The sequence below is a fragment of the Molossus molossus genome, unplaced genomic scaffold (assembly GCF_014108415.1).
Source record: "Molossus molossus isolate mMolMol1 unplaced genomic scaffold, mMolMol1.p scaffold_m16_p_12, whole genome shotgun sequence".
In the NCBI taxonomy this organism is placed as follows: Eukaryota; Metazoa; Chordata; class Mammalia; order Chiroptera; family Molossidae; genus Molossus; species Molossus molossus.
In genome coordinates, this window is record NW_023425347.1 from 95039430 (window position 1) to 95058136 (window position 18707).

Consider the following 18707-nt stretch of genomic DNA (forward strand, 5'->3'; position numbering starts at 1 on the left):
GGCAACTCTACTTCACTGACCCCCGCTGGCTGCCGACAGGGCGCTGAGCAGGTCTCCGGGGCCACACCGCCCAGGGGGGAAGGGGGCAGTGGTGGATGGCGCTGTCTGTCATGCGTGGGAATGAGCAGGAGGGAGGCCACACCACCCAGGTCGGGGGAAAGGGGCAGTGGTGGACGGCGCTGTCTGTCGTGCGTGGGAATGAGCAGGAGGAGGGCCGCTGAACAGGTCTCCGAGGCCACACCGCCCGGGGGAAAGGGGAGTGGTGGACGGCGCTGTCTGTCGTGCGTGGGAATGAGCAGGAGGGGGGCCGCTGAGCAGGTCTCCGAGGCCACACGGCCCAGGGGGAAAGGGACAGTGGTGGACGGCGCTGTCCGCCGTGCGTGGGAATGAGCAGGCAGGTGCCAGCCCTGAGGCCCGCCTCTGACGGCTCACCTGACGAGATGGCGTTGTCCCTCCTTAAGTTCTCGCCCTCGTTCTTGAGCGATGTGATTTCCGAGTTCCTCTCGGACAGGGTCTGGCACAGCACCTGGCTGTATCCTTGCTGAAGGGCACTGACCTGTGGGCGAGGCAACGCACAGTCAGGGCCGGCCCCGCTCTGCAGGGCACACCGCTACTTCTCCCGCTTGGACAAAAGGCTGGACTGATCTGGGGTTGGGGTGTTGGGGAAACCAGGCTTTTTAGTTTCAACGGGTGGGAGGGACAGGAGAGGCTCTGCTCCCTCGGTGACCACTGTTTCCTATGGCATCAAAACACGAAGCTTATCTTTGTGCCCACACAGGGGCTCGGGCACAGCAGCCGCTGGCATACCTGATCCCCTAAGGTGCCTTCCTAGGACCTTTGAGCCCTCAGCCATAAATACACTAGCCCTTGGTTTCAGGTCGTCCAGCACCCCTGCAGGCAGAGGGGAGTTCGAGAGAGGGGAGCAGGTTACAGAACTAACTCCCTCCACTGATAGGACAGTCCTTGTGTCTCATAGAACACTCCAGAGCTCCCCGTTCACCGGTGCTGCGTCTCTGACAGCTTGTCACAGCCTCTCTGCAGGCTGCGGGAACCATTAGGGGTCCCGTCTTGCAAATGAGCACACCGGGACGCAGAGAGGAGAGGGCCTGCTCTGGTCGCCCCGCCCGTGGAGGTGCAGTCAGGGGTCAGTCCAGGGTTAGCTCCAGGCCTCCCCGCCGTGGCCCGTGGCTGCAGGACAAGCTGGAGGCTGTGAGGCACCGGGTGGCCCTGGTGGTGCCGCCACTTCCAAGACGTGGGAACCTGGGAGGACACCGACCTTGCTCCATGCTTCATTCTAAATGGGGTGATGGACGTCCCAGTCCGATCGGATTGTGAAACAGGTTTTAACGAGTTAGTGTACATTCAAGTGCTTGGATCACGCCGGGCACACGGTATGGGGGTGTCCGCTGTGACTGTCCACGCAGCTGACCACCCACAGCGTGCGTTTTTATAAATTTTTTTTCTTTATTGATTTTAGAGCAAGAGGAAGGGAGAGGGAGAGAGATAGAAACATCGATGAGAGAGAACATCGATTGGCTGCCTCCTGCATGCCCCCCACTGGGGATCGGGCCCACAACCTGGGCATGTACCCTGACCGGGAATCGAACTGACAACTTCTTGGTACATGGGTCGACGCTCAACCACTGAGCCACACTGGCTGGGCTACCCACAGCATGTTTTTGCTTCAGCTTCTCTCGTCTGCCTCGGGGGAAGGTAGATTGGTGGTATTTTGGGGTGCATTTGTAAGCCTTCTCTAGGCTTACATAAACACTAGTGGGATCAATGTTCAGAATAAATACAGGAATCCCTAGTAATGGTCATAATTTGTAGGCATAGCACACAAATTATGGGGGTGGGGCACAAAAAATGTGGGGGTGGGGCACGCTCACATAGTGTAGGTGAGGACCTCACCACCAGATGGTGCTCGTGATCTTTGTTTTTGGTTTTTGTCCCAGAAAATCGAGTCCTTGCTGAGATAGAATCAACAGAACCATTAAAGTTTCATTTCATTCTCTGACCCATTTCCTGCACCATCATGGTTCAGACTGTGATATTGGGGCAGTTATATTTACTTTTCCCCTGGGGCATCTAGACATGGGGTAGGGTGTATGCTAGAAGTTGGGGGGACAAAGGTCACTGTCGCCCACCCTTCCCGAGGCTATGCTTTTGCACGTTTGTGCTTTGGAAACGCTGAGTGAATGTTTTCTTTTCCCTCTTACTGTTCTCTGTGGGATAAACACAACTTTTCCAAAAAAGGTACTTGTGAACTTGTGATGATCTTTTTTTTTTTTTTTTTTTTAATCCTCACCTGAGGACATTTTTGCATTTATCTTCAGATAGAGCGGAGTGTGTGTGTGGGGGGGAAATCATCGATGTGAGAGAGACACATTGACTGGTTGCCACTCACCTGACCCCACCCGGGGCAGGACAAACTGCATCCGATGTTCGTGCCCTTAGCGGGAACCGAACTCAGGACTCTCTGGTCTGCAGGCCGACGCTCTGACCGCTGAGCCAAACCGACCAGGGCACTTGAGATGATCTTTAAAAAGTGTTTCCAGCCCGGCTGGTGTGGGTCAGCAGTTGAGTGTCGACCCATGCACCAAAAGGTCACCAATTCAATTCCCAGTCAGGGCACATGCCCAGGTTGTGGGCCCGACCCCCAGCGGGGGGCATGCAGGAGACGGCCAATCGATGTTCTCTCTCATCGATGTTTCTCTCTCTCTCTCCCTCTACCTTTCTCTCTCTCTAAAATCAATAAAGAAAAAAAAAATGTGTCCAGCTCTTCTGGGCTTCATGCTTTCATCTGCATGACACCAGAGGCTCACAGAGGCACCCAGAGGGAGTGGGGAACACCCGCCCCCAGACCTCCAGTGCTTCCGACAGACAAAATGTTTCCATGGAAGTATCAGAGTTCTCAGATTCCAGATGGTGGGAAAACTCCAAATAGTCCTCAAACCCCTTCATTTCTTTTGCGACCAAAGTAAACATCCCTGTTGTCTGTAACTGGCATGAATGCCACGAAGCTTGCCACCCGCTCTGCTGTGTGGGCACCGCAGCGTAACAGAGCTGAAGCGCTAGGTGGGGTGATTGCTCGAGATTGCAGTCCGAGCCCTGGCGGGTCTGGCTCAGCAGGTGGAGCGTCGGCCTGCGGACCAGAGCGTCACAGGTTCGATTCCGGCCAAGGGCACAGACCTCGGTTGTGGTTCGGTCCCAGCCCTGGTCGGGGTCGTGAGGAGGCAACCGGTCAATGTGTCTCTCTCACGTCAATGTTTTTTTTTCTCTCTCTTTCCCTCCCTCCCTCCCACTCTATCTGAAGATAAATGGAAAAATATCCTCGGGTGAGGATAAAAAAAAAGAAAAAAGATAATGATGGACTGCTAGTTAGTACCTGTGAACAGGCGTGCACCGAGGTAAACGTTTTCTAGCGCTACTGTAGCGGGTTGAAGACCTGAGGGCAAGTCATTGCGCAGTACTGTCGGGGTCAGGGGAGCAGAGAAAACCATCACGCCAACGAATCAGACTGCCGTACAGCGTATGCTTCTGGGTGAATGTGCTGCGAGCAATAGAATGTGTAAGGAACTAAAATATGAGTGGATGAGACTGGCTTTGCGTTCAAGCCGACCACAGCCCCTTGTTCAGATAGGCCTTGTAATGAATATTCTCCTTCGTCATCAGTGAAGGCCAAGGGCAGGGAAGGCAACGGCACGATGAGCCAGTGGAACAGATTCGACAGAGATTTGTGGGAATTGTGCAATGTTACATGTCAAATATATTTTGAATTAAAAAAAAAGGCATGTGGGAAATATCCGTCCTCATCCATGTACTTGGACAAAACAGGTAGGGGGCGTGCAGGAGGCAGCTGATGACGTTTCTCTCTCAAATCGATGTTTCTATCTTTTCCTCCCTTCCTGTTTCTCTAAAAAATCAATTTAAAACAGTAAAAAAAAAAAAAAAAGGTTAATATGGTTCTTACCAGGTGAGAATCCTGCCCATCTCGAATCCCTGGGATCCGAGTTCTTACCCACAATGCAGTGCTGCCGCCCCCTTCCCAGCTGCCCGTGTGGCTCCCCCGTCCTCCTCGGGCTCCACCTGAGAGCCGGCACCCTGTGTCGTGACTCTACGCTCTCGAGGGACTTGTCTGAGTCCTACCTGGCTTTTCAAGCTCTGGATCTCTCTCTGGTTGGCGTCGAGGTCTTCATCCAGGACGGGGAGCTTCTGGGGGCTCAGCCCCTCGGCCCCGGAGGCGCTGGTCTCCAGCAGCTTCTGGCTCAGGCAGGCCAGCTCGTTCTGCAGGCTCGCGATCACCGCGTCTTTGTACTTGGACTCCAGCTCGAACTCCGAGAGCCGGCTGACTTCGCTTCCCAGCAGCAGGATGACTTCATCCTGGGTGGAGGCCAGAGGGGGCGTTCGGTCGGGTGGGTCTGGGGGCAAGGCCAAGCCCATGTAAACACCCAGGAACAGTGTGGTGGTTCTTTTAGGAAGGCGAGGGCAGGCGGAGAGGGGAGAGGCAGGCTCTCTCGGTCGCTGGGAAAACCTCCTGGGGCAAAGTGTGGTTACAATGATCTACCTGTGGATTCCTCCCGAGCACTGACACTTTCCTTTTCCCTAGAATTATACTTTCACGCTGAGAACCACCATCCCTGTTGGGAACTTTGGTTGCTAGAAACTTTATTTATCATATTTTTTTTAAAAAATTTAGAATATTCAGCCCAGTTCCTTGGGGACCTAGGAAAGGTAATTAGGAAAACGACATTCTATCCGACCACATTCTGCTAATAATGAGGGCTATTTTTTAACTTCAAAAAATTTTAATACATTCTGAAATATTTCCTTCCTCTTTCCACTCTCCTGGCACAGCTCCCTGCCTCTTTTGGTTACTCGTGTGAAGAATTATTGCAGGAAACCGAACCTGGGAGGTGGACGAGGCAGGGGTGGTGATTTGTTTATGCTCATAGGGACTCTGGGTGGAAAGAACATTGCTGGCCGACTTTACCCACAGGTACAATTACCCTGGTCCTCCATCTCTCTGAACGAAAAAGCTGCGCAAAGAATTTGTGAGGGTCCCCCCAAAAGGAAAAACAAAACAAAACCCAAACTCGTCACCAGAAGTCATTGATATAATGTCAGAAAGACTGAGAAAATTTTCCCAGATGCATTTTCAAAGGCAGCGATAGAATTTCCGCTTGGAAATGAATCCCCGCTCTTCCAACAATTTCCCTTTGGCTGGAAGGAGGTAAGTGGGCGATTTCCAGGCCAGCGTTCCCTGGGGAGCTGTCCGATCAGCCTCACGACCTTCCAGCTCTGGGCCTGGGGCAGGACAGGGTCATGGGGAAGCCTGCTGGGCACTGCCAACGGCTGCCAAGGATCTTTCCTGAGTCTTTGCAAACGCTTGTGGCAAAAGGTCAAGGGGTGGCATCAAACATTCTGTCTCCTGGGCAGCCTCCCTGGTTTCACCCAGTGATGAGTAGCCCAAAGCCTCCATGCTCAGCCAGGTGCTCATTAATTATTCATGGATCGAATACGTATTGAGCAGCTACTACGTGCCAGCTGGGCACTGAAGTATAAAGAAGCCTGCAGGCCTGGCCGGTGTGGCTCACTGGTTGAATGTTGACCCATGCACCAAGAAGTCGCCAGTTCTATTCCCGTTCAGGGCACATGCCCAGGTTGTGGGCCCGATCCCCAGTGGGGGGCATGCAGGAGGCAGCCAATCAATGTTCTCGCTCATCGATGTTTCTATCTCTCTCTCCCTCTCCCTTCCTCTCTCTCTCAAATCAATAAAGAAAAAATATATTTTTTTAAAAAGCCTGCAGGGTATGGTGTCTAGCTGTGTTTTCTGCCTTTCTGGGGGAGGACCCTGTCCCTTCCTTGAGAGAGAGCTCCCCTTTCCCTGGGGTCTTGGTAAGACTGGAAATCCTGTGCCCTGCTCCTTCCTGTCCCCCCTCCCCCAGCCCGTGACTCAGGCTGGTCCATCAGAGTCTTCTCAGAGCTTTCACAGGTCAACTAAGAGAGAAGGGAGCCTGACTCCTATGGGGTCGTCACTTTAAATTCCTAGGCTTGGTGGCTTGAGTTGGTCTTTCCCACACATGAAGCCAGCCTGCTGTAGGGACCGAGAGAGATCGGTAGTGGGGACTGTTCTGATGACATCATCTGAGCCTGGCTCCAGCCCTGCCTGAAGCTCGAGGCCTTCTCGTTTCCCAGCAAGGAGCCAATGGTGCTTTTCCATCTTTTGGCTTAAACCAGTTTGTTCCTCGTCACATGTACTTGAAGGGGTCCTGGCAAGTCAGGACAGAAGTGGCTCGTAAATAGAAAAAAATATAAATGCAGTCACATTTTTTTTTTCCAGTTTGACAACTGGGGTGAGTTGGAAAAGGGTTACAAATACTTTGCAGCTTTCGCCACCAAGTGGTGGAGTCTGCCCACCCCCACCCCCGCCGCACTCGGCTGGCTCTGGCTTTGGATGCGGTGGAAGGGATGCTAGGCAATCTCTATGCAAGTTCTTAAGAGGCCGCCGACCCACGGTAGTGACATGAGTGAGGCCAGGGGACGCCAGCAGAAGAACCTTCTGGTCAGCCCCAGATCCTGGGAAATAATAAATTGCTGCTTTAAGCCACTAAGTTTTGGGGTGGCTTGTTACACAGCAATAGATAACTGAGACAGCAGCCTGGCTTGTCCCCTTACTGCCACATTTCTCGAAGTCTGGTCCCAGGACACCTGCGTCCGCACCCCGTTTCTAACCAGAACTCCAAAGGAGGCTGCAGGTTTTGCCCTGGGCCTCTGGGAAGCCAGTTGTCACATGACTGCTCTTTCAGGGTAATGTTCAGGTCCTGCCTCAGGGAGGAATCCACCTAGATCCTTCCCAGGATAGCTTGCACTCACCGGTTCTGGCTCCCGACCCCGTTTCACGCTCTGAACCTCTCTGGTTCTCTCTCTCCACTCAGTCCTCTCGGACCTCGCGCTCACCTCTTCCTGCTGGGAAACACATTTTCCCCGCCCATCCCTCGTGGTTGGAAGTACCAGCTTAGAGGTTCACCAGACCGACGTTTCAATTCCAACTCTGCCCCTCACACTGTGCAACCTTGGGCAAGTGACTTAACCTCTCTGAGCATCAGTTCCCTCATCTGTAAAGTGAGGGTGACAAAATAATTCAATTTTCAAGATGGTGAAGATTTACAGGTTAACTGAATGTCAAGTGCATAGGACGTGGTCCGACACACAGTAGGTGCTCAGGACAGTGTGGTGGGCGATGATGTTCCTGGGGATGGAGGGCGCAGTTCCCAAAGGACAGTGCCTCCACGGCCCTGCTCGTTGCTGTGGCCTGTGCTTCCCCGGACACCCCTCACCTTATTCTGCTGGGCCAGGTCCTGCTCCACATAAATCTCCCTGGAAGGGGCTGTCCCGGGAATGCCCTCGGCCACCGACTGCTCCAACAGCTCCGTAGCGTTGGTCCACACTGACACCAGATCAACAGAGAGCACAGGGCAGGTCGTGAGTTTCCCTGAGCTCGTAAAGCCTGTTTTCATTTAACCTTCATTCATTTCCTGCTGGGATGTACGTCTTATGTAATTAAAAAATGACCACGTGGTGTGTATGTTCGTTGTAAAACAAAGGGCGCGTACTAGGGAAAGGGCAGCTTCATTCCCCTCTCCCGCCGTGAACTGTGCTGCTTCTCTTTGATGTGTCTCTTTCCAGACTTTTTCTATTCCACGAGTCGATGACCTGGGCAGGTCATTTACTCTCTCTAAACCTTATTTTCCACACACACAATCTAGGGAATGCTAACAGCCTTTGTTATAAAGAGCTATTTGAGGATTAAGTGAAATAATGGTGTAGAGCAGGGGTCCGCGAGCTATGGACCTACGGACAAATCTGGCCCGCTGCCTGTTTTTGTAAATAAAGTTTTACTGGAACACAGCCATCGACATGCATTTACATATTGTCTGTGGCTGAACACAGCGGCGACAGCGGAGTTGAGTAGTAGCGACGGAGACCTTCTAGCCCACAAGGACGGAGATATTTTCTCTGACTCTTTACAGAAAGTTTCCTGTCCCTCATCTAGGGCATTTAGCACTAAATGTTAGCTAAGTTTATTGCAATAAAACGAAACAAAAATAAGTGTTTGTATTGCAGAGATTTTTCTCCAGCTTGCTTTCTCAACCTGACAATATATCGAAAACACCTTCCCATGTCAGCATTTATAGATAAATTGCGTTCTTTTAATAGCAGCATTGTAGTCCATTCATTGTACAAGTGTCCTAAAACGCATTTAACAAGAATCCACTGGGTAGATATTTGGTTATCCTGGTTTTTAAAAATGCATCCCCAGTATCATAGGGGTTCTGGCATTGTTACGGTTGGAGGCCCCACTTCATACCCCATCAAATGTATTGCGACACATTCACATCGACCATTAATGAAGTACCCACCGTCGCATTTGTGGACATTCATTCATTTATTCATTTTGATTCTGCAGCATTTTTTAATTTATGCATTTTTAGAGCCAGTTCCTTTCCCCCAGGTCCCAAACAAGCAGAGCTTTCCCTGTGGTGGCAAATAAATCCAAGGTCAGACACCGCCCGGTGCGGATGACCTCGGGTCACGTCCCCTCCCCGCCTGACACGTGCCATCGCTTCTCATTGCTCCTTTAATGGGATCTCAAGCCGTATTCCTCCGGGGGCACACCCTTCAGCCACACTACCATCCCCTCGCCCTCGCCCCACCCCCACCCCTCCCACAAAGTCCCTCCCACACTGTCCCCCCTCCACTGACTGGACGCGACTCCCCTTTCAGCTCTCAGTGAGAGTGGCACTCCCTTCGGAACACCTTCCAGGTCCCCCGACTAAGTCAGGTCCTGGTCGTGAGCTCTCGGGGCGTGAGCTCTCGTCACTTTGGAGGTGTTGTTCTGTGACTGTTCTGTTAGTCAGTCTCCCTGACTATGTGGCTGGGGACCAGGTCTCAGTGTGTGGCCCCCACAATGAGTTTCTGATCCCATTGTACGGACGTGCAAACTGGGGCACAGAGAGGGAAGACCTCTGCCCACGCTCACACGGCTGGAGAGAGGTCACGCCCCAGTGCGAACCCCACCTGCCTCGATTCTGTTTGGCAGGAACTGGTGGCGAGAGGGGCCCACACTCAACCAATAGCTCAGGGAAGGCCGGTGGGCCACGTGCTTTCCACGTGACGCTGGTGCTCGCAGGCACGGGAGCCACCGCCAGCCCCACCGAGGCTCCGGGAGGCCCGGTGCAGACAGCCTAACGGGCCACCAGCTGGCGAGGGACAGTCAGGGTCTGGCCCAGGCGGTCTGGCTCCAGAACCAGGGCACACAGCCATCACGGAAGTGCTGGTCCCCCAGGGCGGTGCACGCATGAGTGAGGGAGTGAATGCCCAATGAGCCAGGAGAGGTGACCAGCTGTCCCGGTGTGCCCAGGGCTGAGGGTGTCCTGGGACGGGGCCTTTCAGGGCCGACGCCGGGAAAGTCCCAGGCAAAGAGGGATGAACTGGTCTAGAAAGAGTTGAGAAAAGCAAGCTCCCACCCACCCCACCCGCCTCCGCGCCCACCGAGGCAGAGGCCGGACGGGCAGGGAAGAGGCCCTGCCGGTGCCAGTGGATGCTCTGGTCTCCGTTTGGCAGGAGCGCTCCAACCCTGAGAACACGCACCCCGATTATCTCAGCCCTGCACACGGGGGCAGGTCCGGGGCCCAGAGAACCGAGAGGGCGACACCCTCTTCACCTTCGGTCTCCCTCCCCCGGCCAGGAGGCAGCTGCTCCTCTGGGCAGGGAGGGGTCGATGCTGAACAGAGTTAGGGGGGCACCGAAGGGCTTCCCGGGGGATCTCATAGAGCTGTTTCAGCAGCCGCCCATTCTCGCCTCCACGTCCCCAACTCAGTCCACGGCTAGAAGCCGTTTATTGGAAGCTCACTCCCCCACCTCACTCTCTGGGATCCCCAGCAGCTGGGTCCTAACTGATGAGTCTGGTAGAAAGATGATGCGCGCTATGGACCGCGATTTTAAATTCTCTAGTAGTCACGTTAAAAATGTAAAAAGAGCCCTGGCTCGTTTGGCTCAGCGGTTAGAGCATCAGCCCGCGGTCCAGAGAGACTCGGGTTTGGCTCCCACCAGGGGCATGTACCTTGGTTGCAGTTTGTCCCCGGCTCCGGCCCCAGCTGGGATTGTGTGGGTGACGACCAGTCGATGTGCCTCTCTCACACTGTTTCTCTCTCTCTTCCTCCCTTTCGCTTTATCTGAAGATGAATGCAAAAGTGTCCTCGAGGATTAAAAAAAAAAGGTAAAAAGAAGAGATGAACTTATTTTTAACGATCTATTTTATTTAATGCAACAGATAAAAATGTTATTTCAACATGTAATTGAGACCAAAAAATACTGAGGTCCCCAGTCTTTGAAACCCAGGGTTTATTTCACACTCGGTGTGCATCTCAACCGGGAAGCTGAATTTTCAACAGAGGACTCCGTCTGTATTGAGGTTTCAAGAAAACGTACAGTTGGAAAAGCAGATTCACAGACCGATGGTGTTCCAGGCATACTTCTAACCTTCCAAAACGGAGCAAAGTATCAGGTTGTTTTTGTTGTTGTTGTTTTTATCCTCACCCGAGGACATTTTTTTTTCATTTTATCTTCAGATAGAGTGGGAGGGAGAGAGGGAGGAAGAGAGGGAGAAACCGAACCTGGGACTCTGGTCCGCGGGCCAACACTCTAACCGCTGAGCAAAACGGCCAGGGCTCAGTGTCTTAATTTAAGTGGATTAAAGTTCAAAGTGTAGTTCCTCGCCACACTCACCACATTTCGGGTCTCAGCACCCACGCGTGGCTGGTGGCTGCCATGTCAGCAAGCCCAGGACTCAGACATTCCCGTTTCCCTCTCCTTACCCTGGCGCATCCGTCCTGCTGTCCTGCCGACACCTGTGGCTGGGTTAGCAAAGGCCAGGGAGAAGCGAGACTTTGAAGCACCCGCTGTGGTGCAGGCTTGGGCTCTGGCCTCCAGCAGAATTCCGGAGGCCCTGTGGTGCGTTCATGCTCCGTCACCAGGCCTGGGGCTCCTGGAACAACAGTCCGTTTGGTGCTCTGCGGACAGGTCGTTTACTCTCCACCCGGGGGCAGGCACTGGCCCTGACCAGGGCCCCACACCGGCGCGGCCAGGCAGCGGAACATCAGACCGGCCGCAGTCCAGAGGCTTGAGGTTCTCCTAATCAGCCAACCGAAGGCCTGAAATGGGTTTTCAGTAGGAAAAAGGGTGGCCTGTCGCCTGGTACGCTGACTGAGAAACGGGCCCCTCGTGGTCAAGCGGAGGAAGGTACTGCCACGCAGGTGGGGTGAAGTGCTGGGCCGCCTCGCTCAGGCCTGCGCCCCAGGGGCTCCCTGGGGTCTGACCCTAACTGGGCCCATGTCCAGTCTTATTTTAGATCTCTGCTGTCTGATGCCATCTCTAGGGACAATGCCAGACACCTTTGTGACCCCATTCTGGTGGCCTCGAGAGACCCTCTGCAAAGTGACGGCCAAAGGCCTTACAGCACAGGGAGCCGGGGCTTCGTCAAACCCACAGAACGGGCGGAATGCGCTCGGGGTCCCTCTGCTGCTGACGGTGTGTGTACTGCGTCTGCGTGGGGGAGAGTCTGATCTGGGCCTCGCTTGCCTTCTGCCCAGGCAGGACGGTGCTGGAGCGGTTACCCCACCTGCCCCAGACGTATCTGCTGCCCACTGTCCTCTGTCCAAAAGAGCCCGAGGCCCTGGCTGACCAACCCGGCTTAACTCAGTTCAAAACAAACTCTAGTTGCTGGATCACTCCTGGAGGTCCCAGTGGGGAGAATTGGAGGGAGGGATAGGACGGCTGGGCAGGGGGATGGCAGCAGTGGGGACAGAGGCACTTCGAAAGGTTTCCAGTGGTGGCTACTTGCCAGTGGGCAGGGAAGTCACTTCAATATCTTAACAGGTCTGGCCGTCCTGGTCCTTGTCAGCGAATTACCAGCCCTCACCAGGGGGAGTGTGTGTACCTTAAGTGTGTCTTTCAGATTTGGACTGAGTTTTTATACATCATGAGTTGTAAATACAAGGTAAATAACAATCATGAGCATATGATAACTCAGTTAAGTGCTTAGTGCTTACAGACAGGGTCCCAGTTCATCTTCCTAACAACCCATGAGCTGGGTATGATTACTCCCATGTCTCCTTTATAAACGAGAGACCTGTGGCACAGAGCTGTCAGGACACCGGCTCAAGGTCACACAGCTGGTGAGTGGCAGAGACAAGGGTGCAACCCAGGCTTGTTTGATTTAGAGCCTGCCCTCTTATCATTACACAGGACATTTACTGAAGTGGGAAGACCTTCATGATCTAGTGTTGAATTTTAAAAGCTGGTTGCCAATGTTAGGGTCAAGTTACCCCAGTATTGGGAAAAATATATGTAAACCAGGATAATGTTTCTAAAAATCACCCCAGATATTTTCTGTTCTCAGTAATTCTTCTTTCCCTACCTCCCACGGGCTCTTGCCATTAAGATTTGGCCTTGGCAGTGAGGTTTCATCGCCCGAGGAAGGAGAAGGGTGGATACCATCTAGAAGAGGGGACATTAGGCAGTGTCTGGAGACATTGCTGGATTTAATACTTAGGGGTGGGGTGGGGGGAGGGTTGCTGCTGGCTTTTAGCGGGTAGAGGCCAGGATCCTGCCAAACACCCTACAATATGCAGGACGCCCCCATAAAAAAGAATGATCTGAGAAACTCTGATTTACAATAAATAAGTCCCTGGCTTTGGATTTTCAAATAGATTAAAAAAAAAATCTAAAGCAAGTCAGCAGTCTAATAGCAAAACAATTCTTTTTTGAAGAGCCAAGCTTTGTTAAGAGAGGCAGAGGTTTTCCTAGAACCCTACAAAATAGGTGTGTTTTGTTTTTGTTAAGTCAAGAGCCAGCCTGGGAGGACTGGAGCGTAGAGTTTGCTCCAAAGCACGGAGTAGAGAGGCCCAGACTCTGACGCTGGGGAACTTCCCACCACAGGGGAAAAAGAACGCCCTTCTCTGGGGATAGGGCAGAGAATGAGGGGGACACACTTAATGAAACTCAATGAAAGTTTGGACCCAGATGAGACCTGGGTGGGCGGCTGTGGTGATAAAGCCCAGGCAGATGTGAGGGCGTCTTGGCCGTAGGACTACACTTTCCTTCCCGGGGAGAACACACACCATTTAGAAGCCACATGTCCAATGTGGCCCTGGAAAAACAGGTGACAAAATCCACTGGCTACAGGGGGAAAATTAAAATGGCCGAGGCGAGCTCTCTCTCGAGCACGCCCACGCCTTCCCCACCTTCTTTCCTTAGGTGTGTATCTTTAGCTTTCTCTGTCCTGAGTGCTGAGGGCCCTTCTGTTGCCTCTGTGATTTGTTTCCCGGGGCCACGCAGCCCAGCTGGCTCACTTCTTCTGCCTGTGTGACTTTCTTTCTAAAAGGCTAAACAAATTTATTGTGCTGGGGAAAAAAATGGTTGGGTAAAAAAAAAAAAAAGAAAGAAAAGAAATAGTTCATGCGTCCCACAATAAAAAATGAATAAAAAAACCCCTCTGTATATGTTCATACAACAGAAACAAATAAAAAGGAACAAACCAAAAAGGATCAAAATGAAAAGGAACAAACTCCAAAAATAGAAAAAAAAAGATGAATCTTAAAAATATTGTACTGAATGAAAAAGCCTTTCAAAATAGAACATGTACTACATGATCCCATTTATTTGAGATTCTAGAATAGGAATGTCTAATCCACGGTGGAAAAAGAATTCAGAAGAAATCTGTAAGCATGGTTTTTGCCTAATAGGGTGAACCCCAATAAGAGACATTGCCAACTTGGACTGACAGAGATAGAGACAAAAGTAAAAGAAGCTTTTGGGCCCCCAAGCTTCTACAAGCAGGAAGTAGACGATAATGCTATGCAGCTGCAAACACGTGATATCTTTCGTGGAAAAGGTAGGATGACTCCGAGAATGAATTAGGGGACCAGGGTGTAGAGCCAAGAGCCATGGACAGTCATTTCTGGGCAAGAGTAGGACTGAGGCCTAACCAAGAAACTTCCAACATTTTTCCGGCTGGATTTCAGAACTGCTTTGGGCCAGTGACTCCTGTGTGTTTCCTGTTTTTCTCCTTTTTGAACAAGAGGAGTGTCTGTAGCAGTTATGCTATGCCAGTCCCACCAATGTATGTTGGGCATGAGAGACGGACACCTTGGCTCTGTGGTTCATAGGTCTGCAGATTGCTAAAAACAGTATTTGAACTGAACTTCAGAAACTACATCCATGAGCTCCATCTGTACCTGGGCTTGATTTAGATGAGGTTCTGGAATTTGAGCTGATGCTGTAATGGGGGGATCAGGAGAGGGTGAGACGGGGGGTGAATCATTGAGGACCAGAGGGCAGAGTGTGGCAGGCAGCCTCCAAGATGACTGCCAATAATTCTTGCCTCCTGGTATTTATGCCATGTGTTGTCTTCTCCCACACTGGGTTCAGCTGATTAACAGGATATTGCAGACATGACAGAGCGACTTCTGAGGCTTGGTCATGACAGATGTTGCAGTTTCCATCTTGCTCTCTTGGATCACTTGCTCAGAAGGAGCCAACTGCCATGTCATGAGGACACTCCCTCCAGCAGCTTTCTGGAGAGGTCCACGGAGTGAGAAACTGAGGTCTCCTGCTGACAGCCATGCAGGAAGATTCTCCGGTCCCAGACAAGCCTTCAGATGACCGCACCCCTGGACAACGGCTTGACTGCAAGCTGATGAGAGACCGTGAGCCACAGCCAACCTCTAAGATGCTCCCAAATTCCTGACCCACAGAGAAATATAACACCGTTTTTTTTTTTTTTTTGGCTTTAGGCTGCTAAATTTTGGGAGAATTTTAATGCAACAAATTGATAACTAATACACATCGCACGTTAATTTTATATTAATAAAATAAAAACTGTTGAACTCTAGTTAATGGTATATATGCTAAAATATTTAGGGAGAAGACTACAGATATGTACAATGTACTTTGAAATGTATCAAAATATACAGTGTATTGATGAATAAATAGAAGGATGGATAGACAGGTAGCTATGTAATAAAGAGTACAGAAAATGTGAACGATAGAATTATATGGGGGTTATCTGAAGAATTCTTTTTAATTTGCTGCATGTTTGAAAATTTTCAGATTAAAATATTGGGGGGAAATGGCTGAGTAATTTCTTCTTCTTTTTTTTAACCCTCACCTGAGGACATTTTTACATTTATCTTCAGACAGAGTAAAACATTGATTGGTTGCCACCTGCCTGACCCCAATGGGGGCCGGGGCTGAACCACAACCGAGGTACGTCCTTGGCCAGAATCAAACCGGAGACTCTCTGGTCCGCAGGCTGATGCTCTAACCACTGAGCAAATCCAGCCAGGGCTGGCTGAGTAATTTCTTAACTTGGGTGGTAGGTACATGAGGGTTCATCTCATGATGACGATGGTAATGATGATGTAAACTGTAGAGATACATTTTGTTTACTCCTTTGTTCGTGTATTTCACAGTAATAACTATTATGCACATGGCTGAGGGATGTGACAAAGTGAATGTTCCTGAGTGACCTGGGGACTCCGAGGGGTCTGGGGCTGGAACTCAGAGGACGGACAATGGGACTTGACACCAAGGGCCGTGAAGGGAACTGGGAACCGTGCCAGGGACTAAGCTGATCCGGCTACTCTGCAGTGAGGCTGGTGAGGCCGAGAGGACAGGGACAGACAGCGAGTCTCCTCCCCAGATGCCGTGAGGCCTTCTAAGGGGAGAGGATGGGGGAAGGAAACCTTGAAGGCTGTGTGTCCCCAAAGTGACCAGACTGTGTGTGACCATCACTAACATAATCAGCCTTAAATGGGACTAAAACCCATTAGGTTAGAGTAGACGGAATATATAACCTCTGGGAAAGTAAATTTCCTTGATAAGCCTCGGTCTCCTCTCACCTGTAAAATGGTAATACAATATTTAAAAACCTCCTCAGGCAAGGGTATTTCTGCACATCCAAGTCAAAGTGCATAAATCTAGATCCTGCTACACACACACACACACCCCACAGAGGTACTGACGTGTGCACATGGGCAGAGCAGAGTCAGGAGGGATTTATACCCAAAGGTCCAAGGGGGGAATTGGGTGACAGCTCATCTCGAACTGTTTTCTTACAATTTTTTCACAATGGACTATGTTCTACTTTAAAATCAGAGGAAATAGGCAGAAAGCAAGACCCACCGTCGAGGCTGGAAGCCCAGCCCCAAGGCACCAGGGGGCGTGCCCGTGAATACCTTGCTTGATGACGGGAGACCGGCTGGTGCTCTCCACCACGAAGGAGAACATCTTCCCGCAGGCACTCATAGGCCGCTTGTGGGAGGCAGGCGGGGCCACGTTGGACCTGGAGCACCCCTGGGACCAGCTCTTCTGCACTGGCGTTGGCCGGATGCCCGGGTGGAAGGGTGTCTGTGGTGGCAAGGGTGACTGGTTCGGCTGCTGTGTGGCCCGAGGTGGCTGTGGCCCTGGCCAACGTGCTGGACCCCTCACCCATGGGAAGGAGACCTGCAGGGGTAGACAAGAGGGTCAGGGGAGGTTACAATTAGCTGGGGTGGTCTCCACCTCTGTGTCCCAGCCACATAATTACAGCTTGAACAAATGCAGGTCAATGATTCACTCAGGAAATCACAATCCATTTTTTTTTCCAGAATACGTACTTTGTGTTATCTCTCCATCTTGCAAAATTGAAACTCGATTCCCATTAAACAACAGCTCCCATTTCCCCTCCCCCCGCGCCTGGTAATCACCATCTACCGTCTGCCGCTATGGCTTTGACCTCTATGGATTTATCCAGGTGCCTCAGATAAGTGGACCTACACAGTGTTTGTCTGTCAGTGATGGGCTTATTTCACTCTGCAGAAGGTCCTCCAGGTTCATCATGTTGTAACGTGTCAGAATTCCCTTCCGTTTGAAGGCTGATTAATGGCCCGCTGTATGTGTGCACCACATTTTGTTTATCCATTCAGCATCGATGGGCACTTGGGTTGCTTTCACCTCCTGGCTACTGGGACTATGCTGCTGTGAACATGGGGGTGCAAATAAGGAAGCTGGGTTTGAGCCCTGGCCGGGGCTGCACCCTCACTGCCCAGCCCTGTGAGCGGCTGGGCCAGAGCAGGAGCTGCAGCAGGCCGAGCTCTAACCATAGGGCCCCTGACCGGGGAAGGGGCCAGGGACACGGCAGTGCGGCGGAGACCCCGGGGGGCTCTTCGGGCTTGTTCTCCTCTAAGCCCACAGATCGAGGGTGGCTTTAGTTGGAAGGATCAAATTGGTTCCCTCTAGTTAGCAGGCCTGCTCTGTCGTGGGCAAGGAAGGGCAAGGTTTCCGCAGACATTACTGCTGGTAACTGCAAGGAAACAGGTGTGGGGGTTGAGGGGAGTGGGGAGCAAACACGCGGGGAAGAGTCGTGCCGTGAGCTAGCTGTGGGCTGCGCTCACATTAGAAAGTACCTAGATCAACAAGCCTGTTTTTCAGACACTTCAGTTTAAAAGTGCATGCTAATGCCTTTTCTCTGTCCACCCGCTTCAGTGCGTGGCTGGTTTTCTTGTTCTGTCTTCGAGGGGCCATATGTCACGTTCCGGATTTCTTCCACACTATCTTAAAGGAGCAGGTTGCCAGCCACCTGGTAGGGCCGTGGCCCCGCCCGCTGCTGAGTGTGTATCAGCTTGAACAAACGCAGGTCAATGATTTACTCAAGAAATCACAATCCGTTTTTTTCAGATTATCTACTTGCTCTTTGTGTTCTCGCTCCAGTGTCTGCTTCTAGCCCTGAAGGGTGTGGGTTGAAGGGGACACCCTACACAAGTCCAGGTGGTTTGCACCCAGGACACATGCATTTGGCTGAGAAGCCCTGGAGGCTGGGACGAGGCGGGGAAGCAGACCTTGCCTTCGGAGAGCTTGTCACATGCCGTGTGTCAGAAATGACTGATTCACTACAGCTGTGACCCACCATGGAGCGGAGGCACACACGCCAGAGACTGCTGTGAGCTTACCACGTGTGGTTTCACCTAATTACCAGAATAATCTTACAATGGGGGGGCGCATTTTTACCCCCGTATTGTGGAGTGAGAACTGAAGCTCAGAGAGGTAAAGTGACTTGCCCAGGGTCCCACAGCTTGAAAGTGGTGATACTGTTCGACTCCAAATAAAACGGTGGAGACATTCAAAGGACACTGCGACCAACCGGAAATAGCTCCCAGGGGCCAAGGCTGGACTAATTACAGCAATGAAATAGACACTGTGGGATTATAACCCGAAGTATACCATGAATACCCACGACCCCACACTGACAGAATTGGGCACACGTGACTGGGTATCCGTTTATACAATGATAGGTCTTAATGACCTCTACACAAATTCCGAAGGGGAAAGTGGGCCTGTGATGAATGAATGAATAACTGCTCGGCAGGCATTGGACCCTGGAGCTCAGTAAGGTTGAACTGCAGCGAACTTGGGTCTACGGAGCTCCAAGGCCCTCCCTTCTTCACTATACTCGGCAGAGCGCCTGTTACAGCAGTGAGCAGCGAGGGACACGGCCCATAGAGGGCGCTCTTTGCAGAATGACGGGATGTTGCAAGGGGGACGGGGACAGTATCCAGAGGTCACATGGGGGAGTCTAGCTGGGAGCAGGGCAGAGCAGGCTAGGG

The 18707-nt window shown here is 51.8% G+C and overlaps 1 protein-coding gene across 1 annotated transcript in view; it reads right to left on the bottom strand.

Annotated features, from left to right (window-relative positions):
* FHAD1 (forkhead associated phosphopeptide binding domain 1) overlaps positions 1-18707 on the bottom strand; it is a 111217-nt gene that overhangs the window by 69101 nt on the left and 23409 nt on the right. Inside the window, exons 3-6 of the mRNA XM_036257259.1 lie at positions 16302-16569; positions 7341-7450; positions 4150-4383; positions 433-556 (exon numbers count right to left, since the gene is read on the bottom strand). Coding sequence (XP_036113152.1) covers positions 433-556; positions 4150-4383; positions 7341-7450; positions 16302-16569 — 736 coding nt within the window. The remainder of the gene's footprint in view (positions 1-432; positions 557-4149; positions 4384-7340; positions 7451-16301; positions 16570-18707) is intronic.